This window comes from Choristoneura fumiferana, chromosome 3 (genome assembly GCF_025370935.1).
Source record: "Choristoneura fumiferana chromosome 3, NRCan_CFum_1, whole genome shotgun sequence".
Classification (NCBI taxonomy): Eukaryota; Metazoa; Arthropoda; class Insecta; order Lepidoptera; family Tortricidae; genus Choristoneura; species Choristoneura fumiferana.
Genome location: NC_133474.1, coordinates 22,334,018 through 22,360,945, shown reverse-complemented (window position 1 = coordinate 22,360,945; position 26,928 = coordinate 22,334,018). Strand labels below are relative to the sequence as shown.

Genomic DNA, 26,928 nt, shown 5'->3' with positions numbered 1-26,928 from the left:
CAATTTTAATTATGAGAAACGATGATTCGACCAAATATTACGGCAAAAAAAATCTTCGACGTAACGTAACAGATGTAACAGATATTTCCAGAATTATGTATAGCAGTTCTATGTCATTCGGGATATTTTAAATCAAATTTCAATAGCAATTTCTCTACGCGCGTAAATTAATTACAAAGCAACTAAACAAGTTTAGCTACTCTACTAACGCCTTGACACTGTTCTTAAACAAACGAAAGCGACACTTCCATTTTATTACCTTACCAGCATCATCATTAGTGACACTTAATGAAGGAAACTATGTCATTAGGCAAGTACACTTCCCTTCAAACCTGTAATCGCGATCATCTTCCAATCTTGTTTTAACCATTTTACTTGTTTTGGTTGAATTTCCAATAGGTGATGCAAGGTAACATCGTTTGAAAACACCGAATGCGCGAGAGACTACAAATGGTATAGATAAATAGGTACACATAGAGATTGACTGTTTCGTAGTTGATGGTCTCTGTCGTGGCCACGAGCTTGAACATTAAGGGACTGTCTGAGGATAAGTTAAATGCATAAATTGTATAGTATCGCGCTACTTTTGATGACACCTACTTCGAAAAAAACATACAAGAATATGAAGATTGATCGTGTGGATTCATGAAGGTTAATCGTAGGGAAATGGAATTCAAAAGAACACAAATTAAGCTCTACCCAGAATTTAAAATTTGTCTTCGTCACCACATTTGGCATTCAAAATAAATTAAAGTAAGTATGAAAAAAATGTATAAGGAAAATCAAATAAATATTTACTTGTATCCAAATTTAATAGCCAAAGATAAATTATTTTACACAGTAATATTTCATTTATAAATTTAAATACTGAAATAATATTGTGACACGAAAGCTGACATTGTTTTCGCGAGTGCGGTAATAGCATAGCAGGAAAATTTCAATTTTATTGTCATAACATTTACCATTCTCTATAGTATTGACTGTGTTTTACTATCTACAATAACTGCGTCAATACAACGCAAAGTGCGTCATTCGCGTTCAAAGGACCTATAGACTACTCGGAAGTAGACTAAAATCATATTTACCTCTCGCTCATTTGAGACTAAAGCGGGCAAGAGAGCAATATGATTTTGGGTTCTACTTGTGTGCCGTTTATAAAGCGAGGTGAGCCGAGTGCCTCTTTCGTCACAGGGATATAATAATTGTTCGATCAAACGAGCCCGCCGAAGGCGGGCGAAGTTCGATCGAAATTATACGAAGCGTCTCGTTCGAAGATGATAGATAACATGTAGTACTGTTAAGTATGTTTAAACTTCACAACGTTTAGAGTTTTAAATTAGAAAGATATTCCCGCGCCCCGTGTTGGCACTTAGCATCTCCCGCGCGCCTCTGTCAGCTGTCATATATTTCAGAGTAACTAAGCGATATCACAGATTTATGTGAGATGATTACAGGGAGGGGGTTTATTTACTACGATATTAATTTGAGATGTAACTTCCTCTTTATGGGTGGGAAGTGATCATCTTCGAACGAGACGCTTCGTATAATTTCGATCGAACTTCGCCCGCCTTCGGCGGGCTCGTTTGATCGAACAATTATACTGCGCGTCTCGTTCTCGATGATAGATAACATGTAGACTTTTAGAGTCTGTGATAGAGCGTTCTTTAAAAGTATTTGTATTCTTTAACATTTAAATGATACAAATATTTTAAAACTTGGCATACATTTCCATTTTTATTAATTATTCATAATTATAACAATCAAAGCTCAAAATTAAAAACAAGTACAAAACATATATTATATGCATTATAACGCTTAATTATTTTTAGTTAAAATGCTAATAGCGAACTTATTATTTGGTTCTGTAAGAGGCCTGTTATAGAAGCGTGCGAACGTTCTTGACCCATCTGTCCAACCAGCTGTTCTCCTAATTGTATCAATGTCTATCCCTTTTCTATAGGCAGTAGACACAGAGGCATGTTTAGTGCTGTATGCGCTAAATTTTTCAGTATCAATACCTGCTTTACTGAGTAAAGACTTGATCCAATGACCAATTGTCTGAGGACTAACCGGCTTGTGAGGTTTTACTGAGGATAGAAATAGTCTCTTATTTCCTGATCTAATTGGTTCTGTTATTTTTAAATAGTGAAGAATTATGGTGGCTACACAAACTTTTGGGCGTTCTCTGTAAAAAGGAATTATAAGTAAGGGTTGATTTTTTCCTAGCTTTGATGTCTTAATCCTATCAGGAATTTTAATTTGGAGCCCTGATGAACTCATAATTATCTCATCTATACTGATTAAGGAAATTGTTTGCAATCTATGGGCTGTAACCAGAACCAGTAGTGTTGTAGCAATCTCTGATACAATTTTTAGGTTTTGATTTTCTAAGTCATCTTGATTTTCAATATACTCTAAAACCTGTTCAATGTTCCATGTCTCAGAGTACTTAGGTCTAGAAGGGCGTCTTCTGTAAATGCCCTTGAAAAATCTAGATATAATCACATCATTAGATATATCTCTTTTTGCTATTAGTGAGATTGCTGATCTTGAAGAGTTTAAAGTACCATAACTTGCATTCTCATTAAATCTCATTGTCAAAAACTCTATTATATTAGTATTAGTAGGATCAAATATGTCATATTTATTTCTTGTGGCAAAATGTACCCATTTTTTGAGACATCCTTCATATTGCTTAAGGGTGGATTGTGATATTGAGTCTACAATAAAATCAACAGACATTTCAGGAACTCCTTTTTTCAGGTATGCCTCCCTGATAATTTCCCTACCACTAGAGAAAGTTTGTGGGACAGAGGGTGTATTCTGCTCCTGCAAGGAGAAAGTAATAGGTTATTTGAAGGGCCTAATACTAAGGGAGCCTCACATAAAAGTGATGTAAACACTGGGTACCATGCTTGTGTGGGCCAATTCGGTACAACTACTATCCCCGTTGCCTTATCATTAATAATTTTTCTTAACACTGGCAATATTATCGCAAAAGGGGGAAAAGCATAAAAATATTCTTTTTCCCATGAAATTGTAAAAGCATCTACTACTGATGCTTCTGGATCAGGGAAACGAGAGCAAAATGTTTTGCACTTGGTGTTAATTCTAGATGCGAATAGATCAATATTACAGGTACCAAACTTGTTTACGATTTGCTTAAAATATTTCTCGGCCAGCTCCCATTCTGTGTCTAAGTTGGTATTGCGAGAAGCAGTATCTGCATCTTTGTTTTCTTTTGAAGCAATGTATGAAGCTACTATCCATATTTTTCTACTTTCACACCACTGCCATATTTTACGGGCTAATTCACTTAAATGGGGAAATTTGACACCTCCGGCCTTATTAATGTAAGCAATAGCTGTAGTATTGTCTATCCGCATTAGAATTTCGCAGTTGCTGAGTTTTGACGCAAAGCATTTGAGTCCAAAAAAGGCGGCTAGAAGCTCAAGGTAATTTATGTGAAATTTTTTATCACTCTGGCTCCAATATCCATGGGTGATTATTGAATTGGATTCTGCGCCCCAGCCTGATCTAGATGCATCTGAAGTTATAATTATTTTGTATTTCTTAGTCCGTATGGGGTTAGAACCAGTCAATACATTAATGTTCCACCAAGCAAGATCTTCCATTACATAATCAGTAATCTTCATGTAGCATTCGAAATTATCATTATTTACAGTTAATGCTAACCATTTAGCTCTCTCTAGTCTTTTACAATATATTTTGCTATATTCAACTCCATGTGATGCTGCAACTAAAACTCCTAGTAATTGGGCAAAAAGGCGGATTTTGTACTTTTTACCTAACTCAAAATGATTTATAAAATTTCTAATTTGGATCTTTTTATCATCTGGTAAATCAACTGAATATTTTTTCGAGTCCAAAAAGAATCCAAGGTATTTGCATCTTTTACTTGGATTTGTCTGGCTTTTGTTATAATTTATTATAAGCCCTAAGTTTTCTAACAATATAATAATATTTTTTACATTACTATCGCAGGATTCGTATGTATCACTAATGCACAGTAAATCATCTAAATACACTAATGATAACCAGCCATTTAAGCGTATATTATTCATAACAGGTTTCATGATTTTTGTAAAAATATAAGGACTGGTTGATAACCCAAATGGGAGACATGTGAATTGATATAAAACACCATTAAATCTAAATCTTAAGTATTTCCTACTTTTCTTACTCATTGGGACTAAAAAATAGGCATCTTTTAGGTCTAATGTTGCCATATATGTATTTGTAGAAATTAAGTCTTTAGCTGCTCTAAGGTCTTCCATTTTAAAATGAGAAGTTTGTATGAACTCATTAAGTTTTTGTAAGTTAATAATAAATCTATAAGACCCATCTGGTTTTGCGACTAGGAAGTAGGATGACACAAATTGTCCCTCGCATTCTGTACAGCTTTCAATAGCTCCTTTAGACAGAAGTGAGGAAATTTCCAGTTTAATTTTTTTAAATTCATCTGGTGGCCAGTTCGGGAGACTTGGCTCTCGAAGTTGAAATGGTAAGTTTTTGAAGGTTATGTCATATCCATTTATGCAATTTAAAATAAAGTCATCAGATGTAATATTTTTCCACATGTCTACAAAATGTTGCAGTCTACCTGCAGTATAATTTACCTTATTTACTTCTTTGGTGCAGGACGGTTTTGTTTTTGAGTCATTGAACGTCCTGGATTCTGAGATCTCGTCTGGAATGGCTTCGGTTTGAACTTCACGTTGGTGAATTGCCTCCGTGGATAATAGCCCACCTGTCTGGGCTTCGCAGGCGGGCCTCTCCAGTTTACCTGGGTGGTGGTTTTTTTGATTGAAGATTTTTCAGGTGCCTTTAGTGAAGCTGAAGCCTTCTTAATATTCTTGGCATCCTTTACCTGCTCATTTAGCTTTACACCATAGAGCCATTCATCAGAATCTGTTGCTTCAAGGGTAGATTTAATGTCTTTATCGAGGTTTGGTGTGATAAAAGACTTTCTCGCAACTGAGTGTTGATGAAAAATGTCTGTCAAAATTTTTCCAGAGTCCCAAAGATATTTCATAAGTTGCATGTGGTCTACTCCATCCTCAGGATTTTCCATCAACATTGAGATTGCTGCCCCGAGTGATATCAGGCTTGTACCCACACAGTTTTGGGTATCGGTGAAGTGTTGATCTCTCTTTTTTGCTATCTCCGTTAAATGACTCACTATTTCCAAGTTGACCTTGGGTGCTTCTGTACGGAAGGTCCCTTCTCTAGAATATTTTTTAAGAAGATCCTTTCGAGTCTCATCTGTCAAGCCTTTAGTCATCCAGTGAGACCACTGTTTTTGGATTGTATCATCAATCTTTGTTGTTGAAGTCGTAGAGGGTAGTTCTTCTCCCATCATTTCAAGGAATTCCTGATTCCATTCTTGTGGCACTTGAACTGACTCTTGAAAATTTTCTTCAGGTGTAATAATAGTATCCATATTGGATACTTGAAAATTACAATTAACTGGAGATTTGTCAGTGTCTTTATTCTCTGATATACTGAAATTGTCTTCATTAGACTCCATAACATCTGTAAGTGATGAGTAAGAAATATATAGGTAGGTATAATTACGTATTACAATTTTTTTTGTAATGACGCAATTTGTAAAAGTAAGTACTTTTTGTACATAGACGAGCTGGTTCTTGTTGAACTTCGCTCGATTGTGGCAATATCTGCCATATACCTACAGATATTAATGCTTGTATTTCGAAAGGAAAAAATTTACAAGCTTGTGTTCGTATAGAACTGAGCGCGCTCGTGTGGAGCTGCCCAACAATAATGATGTTCGTATGGAACATTCATTTGAGTAACCTTTATATAAAAAATCACCATTATTTCCCTTACCTGAAGCAATGTTTTCCTTGTTTTGGTTTTTAATGAATTCCGTCATGCATTTTGTTAGGTTATCAATTTGTTCCTGCATTGACTTCAGTTTTTTACTGGTTTTTCGATCTTCTCGGTCTCTTTCCCTAGATCGCGAACGTGACCTCTTTTTTGGCATGGTTGAAATCCAAAATACAACACAATTTGTAACGATTTAAACAATTTTTCGGTTTAGTGAAAAAAACTCACGTCAGAAGTTGTTTGCACAACAAAACAATATGACAGCTGACAGAGGCGCGCGGGAGATGCTAAGTGCCAACACGGGGCGCGGGAATATCTTTCTAATTTAAAACTCTAAACGTTGTGAAGTTTAAACATACTTAACAGTACTACATGTTATCTATCATCGAGAACGAGACGCGCAGTATAATACATACTTTACTTTATGGCGCTTGAATCTATTTGCAATGGGGCCGAATATTTGATGCACTTGTATTATAGAGGAATTAACCAATAGAAATACCGTGATCTTAAGATTTCACCTTATGGCCTTTCAAGCAGAGGATCGTGGGTTTAAACCTGCAGGGCTACTACGAAACTCGAAACTCGAAGTTCGTTCGTGTCGTGCGGTCCGTCTGACACTTATACTATTAAATACGAGAGCGAGAGGGACGGTACGATACGAACTTCGAGTTTCGAGTTTCGTAGTAGCTAGCCAGGGCACTTCTGAGTGAATTAATATGCAGACGAAAATACATTTGAAATTTACCGCGAGCTTTACGGTGGCTTTAGGGAAAACTTTGTGAGGATCCTGTACAAACCTGCAAAGCAATTCGATGGTGTGTTTGAAGTTCCTTATTCGCGCTGGTCCCGCGTTGGAACTACGACACATACTCTCTTATTCAGTGTCTAGCAATGAGACTCCTTGCTCCTTAAATCTCTTTCGTTGCATAGCCGGGTGAATATTCGAGCGTTTGTACCGCCGTCATTGTTCTCAACACTTTTTTAATCAGATTTCATAAGTAATAGGTACAACAACGCGCGGTGGCGTAGGTGCGGTGGATGCGGAAAGCACAAGACCGGTCTGAGTGGAGAGCCTTGGGGGAGGCCTATGTCCAGCAGTGGACGTCTTTCGGCTGACATGATGATGATGATGATGAGGTACAACAAACATCAACATCCGACACATATTAATGAATGTTGACACATGTTGATGTTTATTGAACCTATTTCTTAAGAAATCTGATTAAAAAAGTGTTGAGAACAATGACGGCGGTACAAGCGCCCGAATATTCACCCAGCCAGCTTGAAAAGCTGGTCTACTGCCTTGATGCTGTTCCACTTCCTGATGTTATGGAACCATAACATAGCCCAATGACATAGCCCGTATTATAACTCTATTGAATAATTCATCTTTGATTGGTATAAAGTATTGGCGCCGCGAACATAATTTAAAATTGATAGTTACTGAGACGTAGGCGCCACCTTCTCAGCAACTCGTGACCTTGGAATGAAAAGGTTTTAATTACAGCTCTATAAGGAATGTCTACCTACTTTGACTTGGTTAAGACTGAAATTAGCTATCTTGAAACGATAAATAAGACTTTTCTGTTTTCTGGTTAGAAAATTGCTTATCTCATTTGGATGGATTTATTCAGTGTAAATTGGTTAGCTTAGGTATTATGCTTCCGTGGTTGTGTTTATGTGTAAGGTAAATGCTATACCTACGCATAAAACCTTAAGAGGTACGTGTACAGTCCACCATACCACTAAGCGTGCATAAATAAATATCTGATACGACTATCTCTAGGGACGTGTCCGATATTAATGCAGATGACTGTACGTTAGTTCTTAAGGTGCCACGCTACTGATGTATTCTGATATTATATTTTTATTATACCCTTGAGAAAAACGTAAAAAGACTAAGGTTTTAATCCCACGCGCTTGCCAAGGCTTTGTTAGATTAGACCGAGTGCACTAAAAACTTTGGAATTTATATAGTCTAAATACAATATGCTAAGGTTACTCCCACATTAAATTAGAGCTAGATTTTGTTTCAAAATTAACACAATGCTGGTGCGGTTAACTTTCTTAGAAAATAAGTGACTTCAATTTCAACTTGAATACGTAACAATAAATATATATTACAGAAAACACGAAATATTTAATTATAATAATTCGATTGACGCACGTATGCTCTAATAATATGGTTTACTTTACATAGTCGATCTTACCTTAGCTGCGAATGTATACCTACCATCGCGCAACGGAATTGTTCATTTCATAATTTAGCCGAGCTAATAATACTTGAAGTAAAAACATCAAAAAACCCAACTGCCTTAAAAACTAAAAGGAAGAAAATAATTCTAATGGTCTAGAACTCTCTCTAGTAGCTAACTTAAAGTTCAATAGCCGGGACCCCTTACCCCTTACCAAGAATTTTTGAGCTGGTCATGATTTAAGGGGGTTCCGAATGTTGAACTTTAAATTAGCTACTTGACAGAGTTCTAGACCACTCAAATTATTTTCTTCCTTTTAGTTTTTTTGATATTTCTGTAAAAATGGTAGATTGAAAGTATTATAACCCATATAACATTAGAATGGGCTAATTATTAGCATTCATTTGATACCCATATTGTTGCAATACAAAATTACAAAATATATTTTTTTATTCCTCCACCATATTATTTTTCGCAGACGCCATATTGAAATACATATTACATATGTCACTCTTATAGTTATAACAAATCCAATAATACTCATATGTTAAAATCCGTCCAGCCGTTTAAGACTGCAGCGAGGACCAAAGAAATGGACATACCCACACCTCCTTAGGGCAGTCGGGTAAATACACGGCCAAATTACGAACAGTTGCAAGTGGCTCAACAGTCCCTATTCGCGACTGTACATCCGCATTAACACGCAGTTAGTTAACAAAAGTAGATTACTTTTTATACTCGTATGAGCACCAAGGCACTTAATCCCGACGAGATGAGACCCAAGCGCCCATCCCATCCTGTGCACGGTCCATCGCCCATTCCTGGCGCGCAGCGGACCCTGACGCCCAGAGACATCTGGTCCCGTTGACGCACTGGACCGTGACTTCATCAAACGAGGGTCATGGCAGACGACAGACCAATATCTGACACAATAAAGCATGCGTAAATATCTGACGCAACTCTATTTGACTTTGATTTTGGACCTTTTGGATCTCGGTGTCGAAGGCTGGCAAGAGCCGGCTCAAGATCGCAAAGCATGGCGATCTGAAAAATCTTAAGCTCGATTTAAGACGTGAGCCATCCAGATTCACTTCATTAAATATGAGCGAGTCTCATGGTAGTTTCATGTTCAAAATCGAGACATGCTTAAAGAAGCTGTTTTCATTAATTATGCACGTCCATTTCGGCTGATTGCCGACCCTTACCGCAAATTAGTGTCCGACACATGTTTCCCATCGAGCTGCCCATACTGGGTGCCGCATACGCACGTGTGCGCGGGCCAAAGGCGCGGGCGCATGTGTAGGCGGGCACCGTAAGGTCGTTTAACTTTATTAGCAGAGGTTTTACTGTGCTGCAGTTACAGTGTAGACAAGATTGAGTCGAAGGTCATGTCTGACCCTAGACCTTTTGTCTAAAGCACTCTGAATTACAATCGTTTTCGCCAATTTCTTTCTGCCACATGTGATGTGAAAAGGAAACCTGAATACTGTCGGTCCATTAGTTGGTTTATTGAGTACCTAGTTTAAACAGTTTATACAATGATTCTTGTGTATTTTACTAAAATTAAAAAATAAATATTCTCAACTCAACTCGAAACTCGAGATGTGTGGGTCCAATTTTTTAAAATTGTTAATTTCACTCGCTTCCCGCCAATCAAAGTCAAAGTCAAAATATCTTTATTGAATTTAGGCTATAACAAGCACTTATGAATGTCAAAAAAAAAAAACTACCACCGGTTCGGAAAAACCTCTGTTGAGAAGAATCCGGCAAGAAACTCAACGAGGTATATTTTTTTAAACAGATTTACAATATTATTACATGATATGTATACATCACAAGTATTTAACACAACTTTATTTTTAACACTACTAGAGTTACATTTACAATTACAATACTAGAGTTGCCATCCGCAAAATCATTAAACATGTTTTGAGGTTAGAATGAGGGAGATGGACACACAATAATCAGTAGGAATGTACTCTGAAAGTAAATAAATAAAAATGTTATGATAACTCAAAAAGTATATACATACTAGCCAGTACAGTACCTACATAGTTTACTAAGTAAAAAGTTGTGTATTGTCTTTCTTATTCTATGTTAAGTAACAGTCTTTGAAATACATTTAAAAATAAACTTGCGCAGGTTTTTCTATCTTTTTGAACGTGATGCTATGAAACGTTTTTTGCAGCGCGTGCAGCGTCGAGAAGTCTCACATTTCGAAGTTCACAAAGCAATAGTAGAGGAAAGTGCTCTATTATAATTATTTTTCTTCAAATACTTTTTTGTCGTAGATTTAAGAAAAAAAATAAGAAAAAACCGATAATGTTTAAGGAAACGCTGTACTTCCCTAACAAGAAAGTAAACAGTAATTTAACACTAGGTTAATTAGGTTTTGTTAGGATATTCAAAAAGTCGGGAATAAATTGGACGTGACCGAAAAATAAAACTCTCTGAGCTGCTGTGACCCATTTTGAACACAGCCTTACAGGCTGCATTTGCATCAAGGCGGAGACGGACATATCCATGTCGCTGTGACATAACAGTAGACTGACACAGAAAAATTAAATAATTTGCCAAAATGCTCCCGCTGGTTATAAACGTCAGTTATAATTAGAATCATTAACTAAACGGCAGTTTCTTGGAGCTCGGACGCAAGTCATGAGCGACAGTGTCTGCATTCTCTACGTATCTCAGCATAGATCCCATGATAAACTGTCCAACTCCGGAGTTGAATTATAGAAGCAATCACCAGCGCGGCAGCGCCGTTCACTTGGCAAGCTTCAAATATTTCTGTTTGCCTTCACGTTCTTTTACGGTTTGTTTACATATTTGCTGGCGCCTGCGCCTTGATTCGCTTTCTTTAAGTTTTGCTCTCTGAAGTTTGTTTTACTAGAAACAATTATCATCTTAGTTTAGTTCCTGCATCTGTGAAAACGCCATGAACATTCGTTTAACTGTTTCCAAAATTGGTATGTATAAATAAAAAACAAAAAACTATGTATGTATGTTGAATTTCATTCATTAATGTTTCTTATTTTCTGAAATATTTTCGATATGCCTAATTTATTTTTCTCTTTACTGTTGTTATACATATGTATGTTCTGTTACTTCTGATGCAAAACAATGCCTGATTTAGAAAACAACTGCGTTTTTTAACGCCGATCATCTTAAAATCGACCAAGTGCCAGTTCGATGCGCACGCGCATGAAGGGTTCCATATGACCGTACGATTGCCATAATAAGGTACAGCGATAAATTAGGTAAGTAACAAGAAAAATTACATAGAAGTGTTTTAGTTTTTAACCATGTTTTAGTGGTTACATAGTTCAAAAGACACCTCACAACATAATCTTTAAGGACAATAGGGATTGCGTTAACAACCTTTGATTACGGAGCCCTAAAAATCAAAGTAAAGCTCACTTAACACTTATCTCTTAGAACAAAGCGTCTCTGTTTAGTAATGAGCTGATCTCAAGTTCCTTGACAACGCGCCCTTGTGTCGGACCCTTAATAAATGGTTGTGTTCTTTATGTTGGTATCATTTAGTATCGGATTGCCTTTTGAACGCCGCCTTAAATAACACATAAGGCGATAATTCGAACGTGACCTTTTGCGCTTATTTGTTGCCGATTCCATTTTCGAATTTTAAATGTTAAGTATTTTTTGATGCTTCGTCACCACGAACTTTTGATACTGGCCATTAATACTAAAACGATATAAAATATAAAATAATCGCAAATGTTTTCTTAATTTACTGAATGGCTTGTTTCCGGCCAGTATGATGTTAAGATTTTTTTTGTTTCTAAATTCAACATTCTTAATATCGTCAATTGCCGTACAGAATGACAATGCTCCATTATTTTTTTTCGACGTGTTAAAAGGCCTCAATGGGCACAGGGTCCATTCTTCTTGGACAATGAAGCTGTGGTATTCGAACGCTTAAGGTCACTGATAGGACGCGGTACATACATCCGCTGTCTGTCTGTCCCAAGACTAAGGAAGTTGCGGGTATTGTTTAGAATATATCGTTAGCGATTGTGTCAGTAATCATTGATTAGAATTGAAAATGCGTTTTAATAAGCAAAAAAAAAAAAACGAAATAAACAGAGAAAAATCAACGCTGAAAAAGCCGAGCGATATTTAACTCTCATCCGAATCTAGGATAGGATATATTTCTAGATATTTCACGTAAACCAAAAGAGGTAGGCACTTCATATATTATTTTATTCGCTTGTTTGCTAAAACTCTTGGAAAAATATGATCTACGAGTACTTCCAATGATTGGACTTGCAATTTGCACGTGCATAGCTATGAAAATATTGGAACAAATAAGTAAGAAATATCAGAAAATAAGTTTGCATTAAAGATTAAAGTTTAAGAAAACATACTTAGTATAAAAGAAACAATAGTTTCTAGTCCCGCTCATCACTCATGCCGTACACTATACCATTATAATGTTATCAGACTTAAATTTAGTTCACACATCAAAGGCAGAAGCGACAACTCGCTCGCAAGGGCTCGAACGAAACTCAACTATCGCGCATCTCTCTCACTAGGCCAATTTCTAATAGAGCGTAAAAGAGACGGTATGATTTCCGAGATGCACCGTTTAGTCTGCGTATACGCACGTGTTACACAAGTTCAAGGAATTCCCGTTGTTTGGACATTCAAATGGCTCGCAGTTGAACTTCGTTGACAGATATTATCGAAGTAGCTCCAGCAAGGCTACTACGAGTACGAAACTCGAAGTTCGTATCGTACCGTCCCTTTCGCTCTCGTATTAAACAGTATAAGTGTCAGAGGGACCGCAGTTCATATTAAGAATCATCATCATAATCGTCAGCCGAAAGACGACCCCGCTGGACATGCTCCTCATTGTCATTCCAGTTCAATAACCCCAAAACGGCTGAACCGATTTTTATCAAATATAATTTTAACTTAGATCCACCGCAAGAAAACTCGCTTTCACGCAATAAAACTACATTGAAATCGCGGTCTACTGTTTGTGAGCTACGACAGACATATACAGACGAACATAGGCGTGAAGCTTATTATACCCCTCTTTTTTGCGTCGGGGTTAAAAATAGTACACTTAAAGCTAACGCCACTGAATTGTTTTCTCCTTTTTTGTTTCAACTACATTTTATAATCTCACACAAAATTCGACCCAGTCGTACCTAATGTTACACCGAATTTACTTCTGACGATTAACAAAACAATAGCGACACACGCACACAAACATCACGCCTGTATTCCCAAATGGGTAGGCAGAGTACACGAAACGTTACCGCTTCGGAGCCACTTTTAGCAATTACAATAGCAACAAACAATAGCAAGCCTGGAAAAATAAAATCTACCGCGCTCTTGCTACTTAAATATTCAAATTAGGTACAAGTACGAGTAAGAGCAGCTTTAGGCATGTTTTGCAAACTTGTGTTCCAGTGAAAGCGATGCGAATCCCAAGCTAGACAATAGCCGGCCTCGCCACGTTCCGGTTAGATATTGGCTTGCACGTAATTAAGAAAGTATTTAGTCCAACTATTGATTTTTTTAATCTATGAAATCGATTTTAAGCTAAAACGGCCGATAGAAATCTTGCCGATTTTCTGCTTAATCTGGCAACATTGACCTAGAGGTTTGCAAAAAATGTAAACAATTAAAATGTTTTTATGTTAGCGGAATGTAAATCGATCTTGTCACAGAATACAAGTATTTTTTCTTTTTTCAAGCAGTGACAAAGAGAAAGTGCTTCAAAGTTCTGGAGTGGGAGCCGAGCCCGTCCCGTGATGTCACTATAACTGGCTATATGTATCTTCATATTTTTTTTGTTTCTTGACTTCTTCTTTCTGTGCCTCTTCCCATTATTTGGGGTCGGCCCTCCTCGTTCTCATGCGCCAGGTCGGTCGATCCTGGGTTGTCTCCTCGTTCAACTGGGCCTGTTTCAAATCCTTTGATATGGTGGACCACCATGTAGCAAGCGGGCGACCTCTGCCTCTCTTGTTGTCCGGTAGTGCGAGAGCTTTCTTCACGACATGGTTGTCGCTGCGTCTCATGACATGTCCGTACCATCTCATGCGAGATTCCTTAACCTTGTCTGCGATGGGTGCGACTTTGTAACTTCCTCGTTACACCTGCCGCCCATCTCAGCATCTTCATCTCATTGACATGGAGTGTCTGTTCATGGCCTTTTTTGTTTTTTTTTGTTTCTTGACAAAAGAAAAAATACTTGTCCCATATTTTCTGATACGTAAACTAACTGATGTAGGTAGGTACTAATTAGATTTTCTTGGGATCTTATTGAATTCCTAACGAACATTTTATAGTCAAACTGACACATATTGATGAGTGACAGTTAGAATAGAAGAGAATTTAGAAGTACATAATAGCATTATACCTCATTGGTCTCGGTAGATCAAAACATGTTGACACTTTCAGCTTTCAATATTTATCTACGCATTTATTACTTACGTAATCCTTTCTATCATTAGAATTAAAACAGACATCTGCTTAATGACACTTTTTTATTTGTCTCTTAAAATGTGTTTGAGTGCACACATAATTCCTTAATATAGATACTGAAACATATTTTAAGAAACTAAGAAAAACATGTCATTACTCTTTACTCGATCGTTACAAGCTTCTATCCAATGTTGGTAACGTTTAAAAGAGATAAATGTTTATTATTTGAAGCAGATGATCCTTTTTATATTCCAATAACACCAGCACCTTGACTTGTTGTTAAACCATTACCATTATCGTCTACTTGGTCTTTCTTATTCATTTTTGATATTTTCAGTATAATTATGTGGGTAATAGGTACCTATCCATCAGCAGTAACGAGTTCTACGCATAACACAACAGTTTGGTTATATGTATATGTATTCAGTTCATGCCAATAAAAATGTCATCAAAAATATATTCGTTTCAAACTTCAATCGATCAAAAAAACAGTCAAGTAAACGAACAATCGTGGTCTGTTTTGCTAGGTATTCTTTTTAACCGACGAAAAACGGAGGAGGTTCTCAATTCAACGCGTATATATTTTTTATGTATGACCACGCATAACTTTTTTATCAAACCCTTTCTCGCATAAAATATATCAAAATAAAGATAATAAGATAACGACAAGTCAAGAATACTTATCGGTTACTTTTTTACTTAAATCTCCTGAGAAATCTATAATATTGGAAGGATTATTTTGAGTTAATACACTCTTGTTCTAGGGTTGTAATATCTTCGCATGGGAGGGAGAATCCTCTTTGATTATATCTGCACCCAAATAGCCTGGTTGTAAGCAAGCAGGTGGTTGCTGGTCGGTGATTGAGCACGACTCGTCACGTCAATGAGTAGAGCAAACAGAATAATTGCTCGGACCGGTCGCTCCGTGACGTGCGGTTTAGTCTGTTGGGCACACATTTGGATTTTCTTATTATGTTATTAAAGCCAGAAGGAGCGCTGTTAGTTCTGGTAAATGGGAATTGTTGATGCCTACCATCTATAAAGAGAAGACTCACTGACTCATCAACACCCAGCCTTAATCTTTGGACCTAGAAAGCTGATTTTTTCACAGTTATGTTGTTTTCAAAACTTAAACAAGGAACGAGAAAAAATAATTCGAAATTCAATCCTTGAGGATTAAAAGTTTGTATGAAAATCTGTTATTTTTAAAGCTAGAAATAAAACTTTGTTTTTAGGCTAACAATTAGAGATAAAGAAGCACGTACTTATACGTTTTCTAAAATTCCACTCCTTCAAACTCGCCAATTCTACAAAGTACTTATATCCGGGTTATCAATTATCCTTATGGCTATATCTGCCGTATTTTACAATATTCGTCCTCACCAAAGGTCACGCGATTGTGCAGTGCATTGTGCATCCTCACCCACATGACCTTCGCAGTGACCTACCACATAAATACTGCAACAAATTAGCAAGAAATAAATTTTGTTTGTTAAATTCCGTTATCACTGTACGTGTGAAATCAAGCTATCAAGCCACAAAGTGGATTCGCGACGCGTACGCATCATTCGTGCGCGTTATTTGATGAACCGCAATGGTAGTAAAGAAAGAGATTCATTTATAGAATACTCGTATAAACTAAATGAAAATCCGTTTTTTTATTTTGTGTGCAAAGACATTGAAAATTATTTAGATTGTTTAATTCATGAAAACTTACAGATAGAGTTGGTTTTTATATGACTGCGATACTTGTGTGTGTGCTTGTATGTTTGTCCGTCTTTCACGTCGAACAAAACGGACCGACAGATCAACGTGATTTTTGGCACAGATATAGTTTATGGGCCAGAAAGTGACATAGGCTACTATCCGGAAAAAATGCACAGTTCTTGAGGGAACAGCGCGCGATAACCGAATTCCACGCGGGCGAAGCCGCGGGCAAAAGCTAGTAAAACAAATAAATGTAATTATTATGGGATACTTGACACCAGTTCACATAGTCCCAAAGTAAACAAAGCTTAAGTTATGGGCACTAAGCAACAGATAAACATACTTACGAGTAAATAGATAGACACGAGTAGATTTACACTTAAATACATATTTAACTCAGAACAAGAGGGCTTGGGCCATAGTTCCCACGCGGGCCCAGTGCGGATTGGGAACTTCGCACGCACCATTGAATCGCTTCGCAGGTTTGTGCAGGTTTTCTCACGATGTTTTCCTTCACCGCAAAGCTCGTGGTAAATTTAAAATGCAATTCCGCACATGAATTTCGAAAAACTCAGAGGTGCGAGCCGGGGTTCGAACCCACGACCCTCTGCTTGAGAGGCGATAGGTCAAACCACTAGGCCACCACGGCTTGTTCTGATTGGAGGCCTGTGCCCAGCAGTGGGACGTATATAGGCTGGGATGATGATGATGATCATCATATTTAACACCCAAGACTCGAGAACAAACATTCGTATCTTTCAAACAAAATCTGCCCGATTGGGGATTGAGCTCGAGACTTTCAAGCTCCGTAGTCAGGTTTTTTAACCACTGAACTATCCGGTAGTAGGTATAAATTGAGTGATTGCATCAGGGTTTATTTTATAGTTCTCTTCTTTTTTTTGTTGGCCACTTTTACTTAAACCTTGTTGTTTTTTTTACGTCCAAACGACTTTCTAAGACCGATTTATTTGTTTATTTTTTCTTTATAAGAGGTGAGCGTCTTTACTCTATCGCACTAGTACAAATAACATTCCGAATACTCTTAAAAAAAGGTGGGATTCACCAATGGCAATGCACAATGGAGATTGTAAATGTGTAAAAAAAAATCATTAATTTTAGAAAACTTTTTTTGCCTATAGTATATTATTGAACTAAAAATTAAATTAATACCTTTATTCCGAATTATGTAGCCATATAAGTACATAGCCATTGGTTGTAACTTACATGGACGTCAAAAATGATCAAAAAATGGGACCTGTGGTGTAGAGACAAACCGCCGGACATCCACTGGGCAGACATACGAAATAATTTTAGCCCTATATGTAATGGAGACGCTTGGCTCACTTACCGCGCGCGCTAGACCAATAGTAGCTTCGAAAATGATTACAATAAAAGAAAAACAACTCCAATAAACCTTCCATCAAAATTCTAATTTCACAAAAACTCCGCCAGATGTCGCGCCGTGATTCCCGCTTCCTGCACCTGGCTCCGCACGTGCGCCCGCGCACGGCTCGTTTTTTGCTCAACCCTTTAATCTTGGTCCTTTTTACGCTTGTTTTAGAATATGGCATATGGTTCCGGCGTTTACGAAGGTATATGATTATAAGCAGGTGGATTGACAGCTGAAGCGATTATGTTTAGTAATCGTTTTTGCTATGCAAATCAACTGGACGTTGTGCAAGTTTCAGGATCAAATTGCTTCGTAGTTCCATAGAATAATCAGGCCAATGAAGTATATGTTCATCTTTAGATTCTCTGTAGCATCCTAATAATATTGCAAACTAGCGGGGTGGGTTTAACTCCGTAAAAAGTAAAACATTGGCTAACTCCCACTGCAAAGGGGAATTCGGAAAATTTATTCTTAGTGTTTTTCTGTGATCCTCAAGGATTATGTCTGGCAAATTTCAAGTAGGTATCTGCTGAGCTACAGTAGTGCAGTACATTACAGATAATACACGATAAGTAGACGAAAATAAGAATCTTTTTATCCCGAAAAATTGCAAAGCTCCTACGAGAAATCGATCATTTAACAACCACTGTTCACGACTAACACTCAAAATCATCAAAATGGTTTCCCGCAAACAATTACAAGTAGGTTTCCGTTGATTCCACACTAGGCTAAGCCTGTCACGTGGAAACCTGATTCGACAAACAATTGATTTGATTAAATAACTAACATTTTAACAAAAATGGTAAATTAAAAATTACAGCAAAACGATCATTGCGCGGCGAGTACCTACGTAGTGACTCTTATAATTATCTTTCATTCATTTTCTATTATTTTGTCATAGGTACTCTGGCAGAAAAATTGACATCTTAATAGATACAATGCGTCACCTCCGTAAGACGCGTTAACAGGATATAACATTGTGTTGAACTGGTGACAAAACCTCTTTATTGATTCAGTTGCACGGACAAAGCATTTTAGACACTTCAGGAGTCTATTTCAAAACAAGCTAGGTATTGCGTTTAACATTTCTAACTTATCTACATTCCACTCGAACTCATTGCAGCACTCGAATCCTGACCTCATAAGTGGCGCAGACGCTGCTATTTTGGATTTATTACGACACAACTGTAACAACATTGAGGTGTTCAGAGGTCTCGTCGAGTCGTTCGCTTTTTGTTTCTGCGTTGTTTGTTTGTACAGCAGTTAGTTAGGGAATGGTTTTGTCTATTTCTGGTTGGTGTGAGCTCAAGAGGTTGCAGTAGTTTTAAACTGATATAGATTTGCATGACTATATATTTTTGCCTACGGACGTCTAGGCGAGGGGAGTGTCTTCATCTATTGTTAGCATTCCATTCCACGCAAAGTGGTTCACTTTGTCCTTCCTAAAAGTGAACTGCTAGAAAATGGAATTCACTCCCATCATCCGTATTATCGGCCAGATACAATCTTAGACATGGTTTCCATTTTGGCTTTCTGCACTTTTCATCAGTTGCGATAGGTAATACGCTGGTCGACTTACTGCAACAAAAAACTTATTTGCCATGTGCCATGGCTAGAGTTTCCTTCACTTCCGTAGATAGCTTTTTATGTTCTTTTACACAGGATGTAGATTGCACAGGGTCATTGCAATAGTACGGTATCACTATTTACTAAGTGTGGCTAATGTTACTCCAGTCGATTCTCGACAGGAAATCGAATGGATACGTTATGGCGATGGATTCTTGTAAATCCATTATGCTAGTTGTTATGGCTACTTAACACCTATTATGCAACGATACACGACTGTCTATATTTGACTAACTGTAACGTCCAGTAATGGCTTGTAATAGTCCCTAATATTGGTAAGTGTTGACACAAACCGACTTCCGGGCTGACTGGTTAAATAAAGCTCTTGCTTAGGTCAACAGCAAGTCTGATTGGTCAATATGTCGCGCGAGCGCTTCCTATTGGTTTAATCTGGCGTCCTCCGGCGCCGGTATTGATACCGGCGATTTCGGTGATGACAGTGAGTTTATGCTCTGTTTGCTCCGAAATTTTCTGTAGTAGCCGATATAAACAGTCATGCGTGGCTTTCCACTTGAAATGGTGCCAATTTCTGACTATTAATTTACGAGCACGTAGAAGAAAATCTAGATTAGGCACTTTCCCTTTGTCATCGAAGTTTTTGACCTGATGCTACACTTAGCATACTACCACTACCCATCGATACAGGCAACACTAGAGGATTGCCGATGCATAGCCTAGAGGTTATTAGTAGGCGTGTAGATACAAAAATAAATCGGTATTCATTAAACGAAAACAACAAGGGGGTTCTTACCAAATAAAGGACATGAACAATTTGTACGCGAAGATGACAGCAGCGTCATCTGTTATCGTTTATGAAAATATATTATTTAATTTACACGAACAGGACGCCGCTAAATTGAGTGAACGAGGTGTGACGCGCGAGCAGGAAATTAGGAAATGGGAAGCACGGGCTCGCGCTCTTGTGCTCATTATAGGCTAGGAGACTTTTTATAGTACAAGAGTTTGATCGTAATTTGTATATCCGCTGCATTCCGATTCAGCGTCACGATGATTTGTGACGCTCTTTCAAAGCGTAGCCGTAAAGAAAATGAGAGGATTATATCTTATATCTCAGATTTTGTATTTTTGTCAGGTGTTTGAGGAAGTCCGGTGCGTTTGACTTAATATCACTATTTTTATTTTATTTATTCAGTTTAAAATAAATGCATATCGTAAACTTTGAAATTTTTCAGTTCGTTCGCTTAGTGTGTTCATTTCAGTAAATTAATTTTAACGACTAAATTAAAAAGGATGCAATTTAGCTGTCTATCGCTTTATTCATTTTTGCGGAAACGTTAACTGAAGTGTATAAAAATGTTATTGCTGTGGGAGCATAATTAAATGCATTTGAAGGTTAATTCTTCTTTGTTTAACAAGAAACAGTCAGCAATAACAATCTTCACAAATGGTTAAAATGAGTATACTATTAATAATGCCGTTGTACTATATCAATACGAGTGTAATAACTCCAAAACTGTCCCATTAGATTTGGATTCAAAGACCGATTTGTCTTGACTCGTGACAACCGCTACGATTTTAAAATTAGATCAAAATTACACGCTATCTAAATGCCGTCATCCGACATTTAACCCCATCACTATCACTGTTACTAAAAAATCAACCTTATTACTTTAAATGAGGGTTACAGTAGCGGTAGCTAGTGCTGTAGCCTGTAAGGATGCGCCGGCGCTGCCGTACGGTGGTCGATTTGTCGCGCCATACTTGACCCGCGACGCATCCTTCCCGCTCGATTGTGTAATTTGTGTAATTGTCTGAAATACGCTACGCACGAGTTTGAGGATCTGTGGCAGTTCGAGGTATAATACAGGCTACGAACAGACACGTAGCCCCAGCCCCGTGGTTTGACCTATAGTCTTTCATGTAGAGGGTCGTGAGTTTGAGTGTAGACTTGCAGAAGACTCGGTATTTTTCGGAAAAATATGTGCGATTTAAACTTTATCTGTGAAACAAACTATTACAAATCAATTTAACGGTTTGCGTGCAGTTTTCAATTCAAACTGGGTTAGCGTTGGAAGTACAGTCCAAACCCTTCCATTTTAAGAGGAAACCTGTGGGCCGTATACTTAGATATGGACTGAAAAAGAGTCATTAACTTAGTCTATACCTATATTATTATGCTAAAGACAAATAAGACTCTCTTACTCGGGAATTAATTCGATCCCCAGGCATAATATCGGCTTGAAAAGAAAGATCTCTTTATTCTGCACTTCCCCGCAAACGTCCCTTGCATTACTTTCACCAAAATCCAAACATTCTTTTGAAAGTGACCATAACTAATCCTTATATCATACCTAGAAACAGTCTTTTTGCTCCGCGCATAAATTATAATCTGATTGAATCAAAGCGACATAACACGCAAAAACCACAATACGGATGCAAGATTTGTCGTCGACAAATCACCGAGACCGAGACGAGTTGCTGCTCTGCACTAATGACTGGTCTACGCCTTTTCTCTCGCATTTTTTAACTTGAACGCACTAAAATAACTAACGGAGAGTGGTCAAGGCAGTCTTGGTCAAGTATATGCATACCACATGTTGCTCTGGGTACATGTATTATAATGGAAATTGTGCAGAAGCGTCAAATGCAATTCGTGCTTAAAATATTTTGCTACGCTGTTCATGCATTTAGAATTTGACACCTATACTACACATTTTGACTAGTGATGATGTAAGTACGATCCAAAATTTTCTGTCGTTGGGAATATTTAACAGTATCTTATCACAAAATGTTTACAATATAGTTTCTGTTCTAACTCAGAAAAATTCATGAAATTCTGTTTTATTCGCTGGCTAACCTTTACTTTGGCTAGGAGGTATCGTAACTTTATTTATCTTTTTATATTTATTAATTTTCACGTATTAAGTCGCTTCTCGCAACATCACCAAGTCTCATCAACTAGCTCGCGTCTCTTGTCCGGTACAAGTTTTTGCGTTTCCTCCAAGTCAAGTTCACGAAAGATTCTTACCGGCACTTTCTTCCATTTAATTTAATCTTGTCGTTAATGTTGCAGTGCGGAAGGCGACACTGCTTTTTGCACGTGTTTATTCGTTCCTTCCTGCTTTGGTATGGGAAACCTAAACAAGAAAGAATGTTAATAATGGGTTAAGTATCTTCTTTATTGATGATATGATAGTTTTCATTGATATTTAGTTTCTAACTATTGAATGCCACGCCACGTTCGCGGGTGATCTCTTTCAAGAATTCGTGAGTTGTTATGTCTTAGTCAAGGTTAAGGTTTTGGTGCATTCTGTCCATTTTAACTAACAAAATAAGTGTATCCTTTAGTTAAGTATAAAGGCAAATCTTCTGTTGCTCTAATAAAAACCCCCATATTTCACCCCAACCAGGCGTATCAGAATAATTGACTCTCGCTTCCTGTCCATCGTTCACTTGTAAAAAGTTAGGAAGCGATACCTGTCGATGGAGTGCCGATTGTTGCGCAAACGCATCGCTTCCTGCAACATTGTGTCGGGCGTCCATCGGTCCCTGGTACCGACAAATAAACACGCGTGATTTATTGCTAATGGGGAAGTGTGAAGCGATACATAACCATTGTGAGAATAAGATAATCGATAAGTATAGAAATGAATTGAATGAAGAAATTGATGATAATAATTTTAAAAGCAGCTTGTATTGACAACAAATTGTAAAGGGTGCAAAACATCTGTATTGGTGTATCTATTTAATTTATTTTAGACGTGTATTACCTATAACGTACGGTTGCTTATGTATATGTGTATATAATGTGTGTAGATCTATTTTTGTTGTGTTTTGATATTACGAACTGCTGCTGATGCTGTAATCTAGTTCTTGCTTCTTTCTGTAAAAAAGGCTGCCTGGAAGAGATCGCTCTTAAGGGATAAGGCCGCCTATTGCTTACCTTGTAGTTTTCTTTCTGCGTACCTGTTTTCTTTCTGTGTAGATTCATTGTATTGTATTGTATTAACTATCTTTTAGAGGCAAGGTAAACAACTTAAACAACGGTAAAGCATTTGATCTGAAAAATCTTAATACTAATAGTTTGTTTGAGTTATAGATAATTTTACTGTCCAATAGTACGTAACTCGTATACACTTGCAGTGTAATTCAAAGCACACGTTACAAAGCTCTTGTGGTCACCGCGGTCAGTATGTTATCCTTAACCGTGCAATTAGGACCGGTGTATGATCGATCCATCCATAGACCTAAAAAAACGAATAGAAGTGCTATCGTATGCATGTCCACCTAGGTAAATGGATTCCGGTGTTCATGAACGAAATGAAATATTTTTATGACGAGAACACATTTAACAAGACACATAGATAAGTGATCATTTCCTATCTGATGACCCTCTTGCTTGTTTTCCTCCCTCTCATAATGAAAAAAGTACACTATGACCTGCCTTATTATAGGCGTGTAAAATTAAAAAAATCAAAAAATATTTCGTGCAAACTTTTATTTTACTTCGTTACAAACAGCCTGGATGTGGCTAAAAAGCTATAGTGCACGCACGGTCACATTTTTTGCGCGTGTCACTTCTATTCATCTTACTAAATACTATAGGTAGTTCTACCCGATCCTACGGGCAGTGCTCCCTGCTCGCATGAAAGCCAGGGTTTCCTGGCAGGTGTCGGTTTACCAAGGGCTAAGGGTTCGGCTTCCGGCGCTCAGTTGCGCCCGCGCCGCGGCCCGAGCATGTCCCTTCACGAGTATAAGCCCGTGCCTGCCCCGCGCGTGCGCTTGGCCTTCCATCCGCATAATATACATGTGAGTTGCCGTGTTTTGCGTGTTTGGTGTGATTAGTTCTTTATCGATGAACTAAGTTTTAAGTTGATCAATTGTGATTTGTCTGGTGTCCTTTCATTTCCACCTTTCAACGTTTTGTATCATAAAATTAAATGTTTCATTTGGCTTAAAATATATTTTAATCTGAAACTGTGAACTATTCAAGATTTATTTCAAGACCATTGTGTACATAGGTTAGGTTAGTTTTATAATAATCCTGAAACATTAACACTGTCAGGATAATAGATTATGAATTTGGCCAAAGGAAACATTTGGTAAACGAATCATTTTGTAAAAAATAAATGTTTTGATTAAACATTAGTGAACCGTTTTGTTTACGTTTGATTCTAGAGGTGTAAAATAATTGGTGTAAAATCATTTAATTGTTGTAGTTTGAATTACATTTTTTTATAATTTTAGTGTATTTTTTAAATAATTATACTTCGTTAAGAGATATGAAAACGAATTTAATTAATTACTTTCTTTGTCTTATTGTTCTTGATGTTTGCATCAAGACTATTAAAGCGAGAAAAACACAGTACGATTTTTTTAATTTTAATTAAGTAGATAGGTCCATTTTGCGTCTTTGTTTGCGTCATTACCACTGGTGTACTGAACGTACATAGCTTGGGATTCGTCTTCAGTCGTCTAGCTTGTTGCCTTATTATAATCTTCTTCGTATTTATTACTTACCCAATTTTCTTAGGGTATATTAATGTTATTGTTGTATATTTAGTTTAGATAGTCATTGCCCCCTACTGCACCAGTGCACCTTGCTGGTTAGAATAGCCCAATGTTTGCTAGTGCTTCCTATAAAAGGCTTAGTTGGTGCTACCTTTCTACCAATAGCTGAATTAAATAATATGGATACCAAAAAAACATCGGGTATAACTGTGAGACCAAGACCCAGTAACTCTAGACAGAGAGGCGTTAAGACCGGCTTATAAGTCTGTAGAAACCTGATTTTCCGCAATCCAGGCATTCTACCGCGTTGAGCAATCGCTTTCTAAGTATATAAGGTATATTGGCACTGTGGGACGCATAATATTCCAAGTACCGATTGCGCGATCGTTATGTAGGTTAAGGGTTTCTATAGGTTTATTGTAACCGCGTTAATATGTTTCATTAAATCAAATATGTACTTCAAATACGCTACTTGAATATTACTGAGGGAAGTAGCGAGAGAAGATAGCAAAGACTTATTGGCTACGTTACTTTTTATGCCCAGTACTGCTGTACTCAATGCCCACGTATTATGTTATTGGTTTATGTGCGCGGATCAAAATACTAGATAGGTTCTAAAGCGAGGAGAACATGTCTGTAAGTTCTCTTAATTAATGTTAAAAAACGCATAAATTAATAGATCACAGGACAATGTACAAACGCAAAATTGTCCTTTAAAGGAATCTCTTCTTCTCTTGAGCGATTGACGGGACATTAGACAGAAGAATTAAATAGACGAGCAGTGCCAGATGTAAGCTGTGGAGTAAAAAAACCGCTAACAAAATTCTTCTCTTTGTCCACAGACCACAATCAAAGTATTCGCGCGCTGCCTCCGCCCAGACATCGAGTATAAAACCCTGTCGGTGACTTGGGGCACTCGGGCGCAGGAGGTGGTCTCGACGCTCCTGGGCAAGTTCCGCATGCGCCACCGGGACCCGCGCCTGTTCTACTTGAGCATGGAGGTGCGCGTGCGAGCCGCTGGTCTGCGTACCACGCTTGTGCTGGACGACGATGCGCGTCCTGCGGCACTGCAGGCTTGCCATCCGAAGGGGTACTCCAAGTAAGTTTGAGAGATTGAACCTATGTATAATTTGAGTGACTACGGCAGAGCCCTAAAGGAGGGTTACATTTTTTACCGTCTTGTATATACGAGTACTATGTACGTCCAGTTCTATGTTCCTGCTACAGCGTCAATGGCTTGGAAGATAAAAAAAAGGGTTATGAATGATTCGTCAATAAAGCGCCAGTACCAAAAGAGGATGTCTGTCGGGTTTTCCGATAATATCATCAACATACAAGATGCCAACGCATCTCAAACCCTAAGTTCATTCTCATACACGTAGCTGAAAAATAGCGCGCGACGGTTCCTCGGTCCATTGACGTACTGCTTCTCTTGGTTCCTAAGCCATTGGGTAGGAATATACTAGGTCTATACCACTATTCTCCTCTTAAGTTTTGAGAAACCTATTATACACTGGATTAGGAGGTGAGGTTTACAAAATTACCTAATTTTTGTATGGATTATTCATTCTGACGTTGCTTTTGTCACGTAATCCAGGGAGTGTGTAGTTTCAGATTTGTTTTTTCTGTCAGTCGGTCAATAGATAAACGAGAAAGAAGATTGCCTGAATTCATCTTGAATACTTCATAAAAATGTTTACCTGCATCTTTGAGATCCAAATATAGCATCATCATCGCCTATATACGTCCCACTGCTGGGAACAGGCCTCCTCTCAGAATGAGAGGGCTTATCCTTGTAGGATTTAGTTCAATTTATGTCTACACGAGCTGAAGCAATAACAATAACTTTGAGCTTAGCCGACGTCACATCTAGACCGAATGTTTACTACCCATTGCCATATTTTCCTAAACATTGGCCACTTCTAGATCCTCACAACCATAGACTATTTTCGAGCTATTCCAAACATTGCCACATAAATAACCTCGGCGCGTTCCTCGGACCACCGGCTAGCCGCTTAAAAAAGGCCCACTTTTGTCTCCTTCCGTTCTCTATTTTCGTAGCAATAAAAAAGTTAAAACACTCTTGGCCATATGGACTCCGTTGTGTTGACACTCTTAATTACGTTCCGTAAACATTAGAGTCCACTAGTTATCGCCCACGACTTTGGTTGGTCGGTCGTAATAAGTTAATTCCACACTCATAGA

At 37.8% G+C, this 26,928-nt stretch overlaps 2 protein-coding genes across 2 annotated transcripts in view; one reads left to right on the top strand and one right to left on the bottom strand.

Moving 5' to 3' along the window:
• Positions 1–26,928, top strand: part of rau (RA domain-containing protein rau) — a 125,073-nt gene that overhangs the window by 56,697 nt on the left and 41,448 nt on the right. The window contains exon 3 of the mRNA XM_074086199.1: positions 25,566–25,822. Coding sequence (XP_073942300.1) covers positions 25,566–25,822 — 257 coding nt within the window. The remainder of the gene's footprint in view (positions 1–25,565; positions 25,823–26,928) is intronic.
• Positions 1,705–6,158, bottom strand: LOC141426924 (uncharacterized). The gene is made up of 3 exons (XM_074086198.1): positions 5,872–6,158; positions 4,641–5,556; positions 1,705–2,829 (listed from the first exon to the last, which is right to left on the bottom strand). The coding sequence occupies exons 1-2, from the start codon at positions 6,026–6,028 to the stop codon at positions 4,646–4,648; spliced, it is 1,068 nt and encodes a 355-aa protein (XP_073942299.1). The 5' UTR covers positions 6,029–6,158; the 3' UTR covers positions 1,705–2,829; positions 4,641–4,645.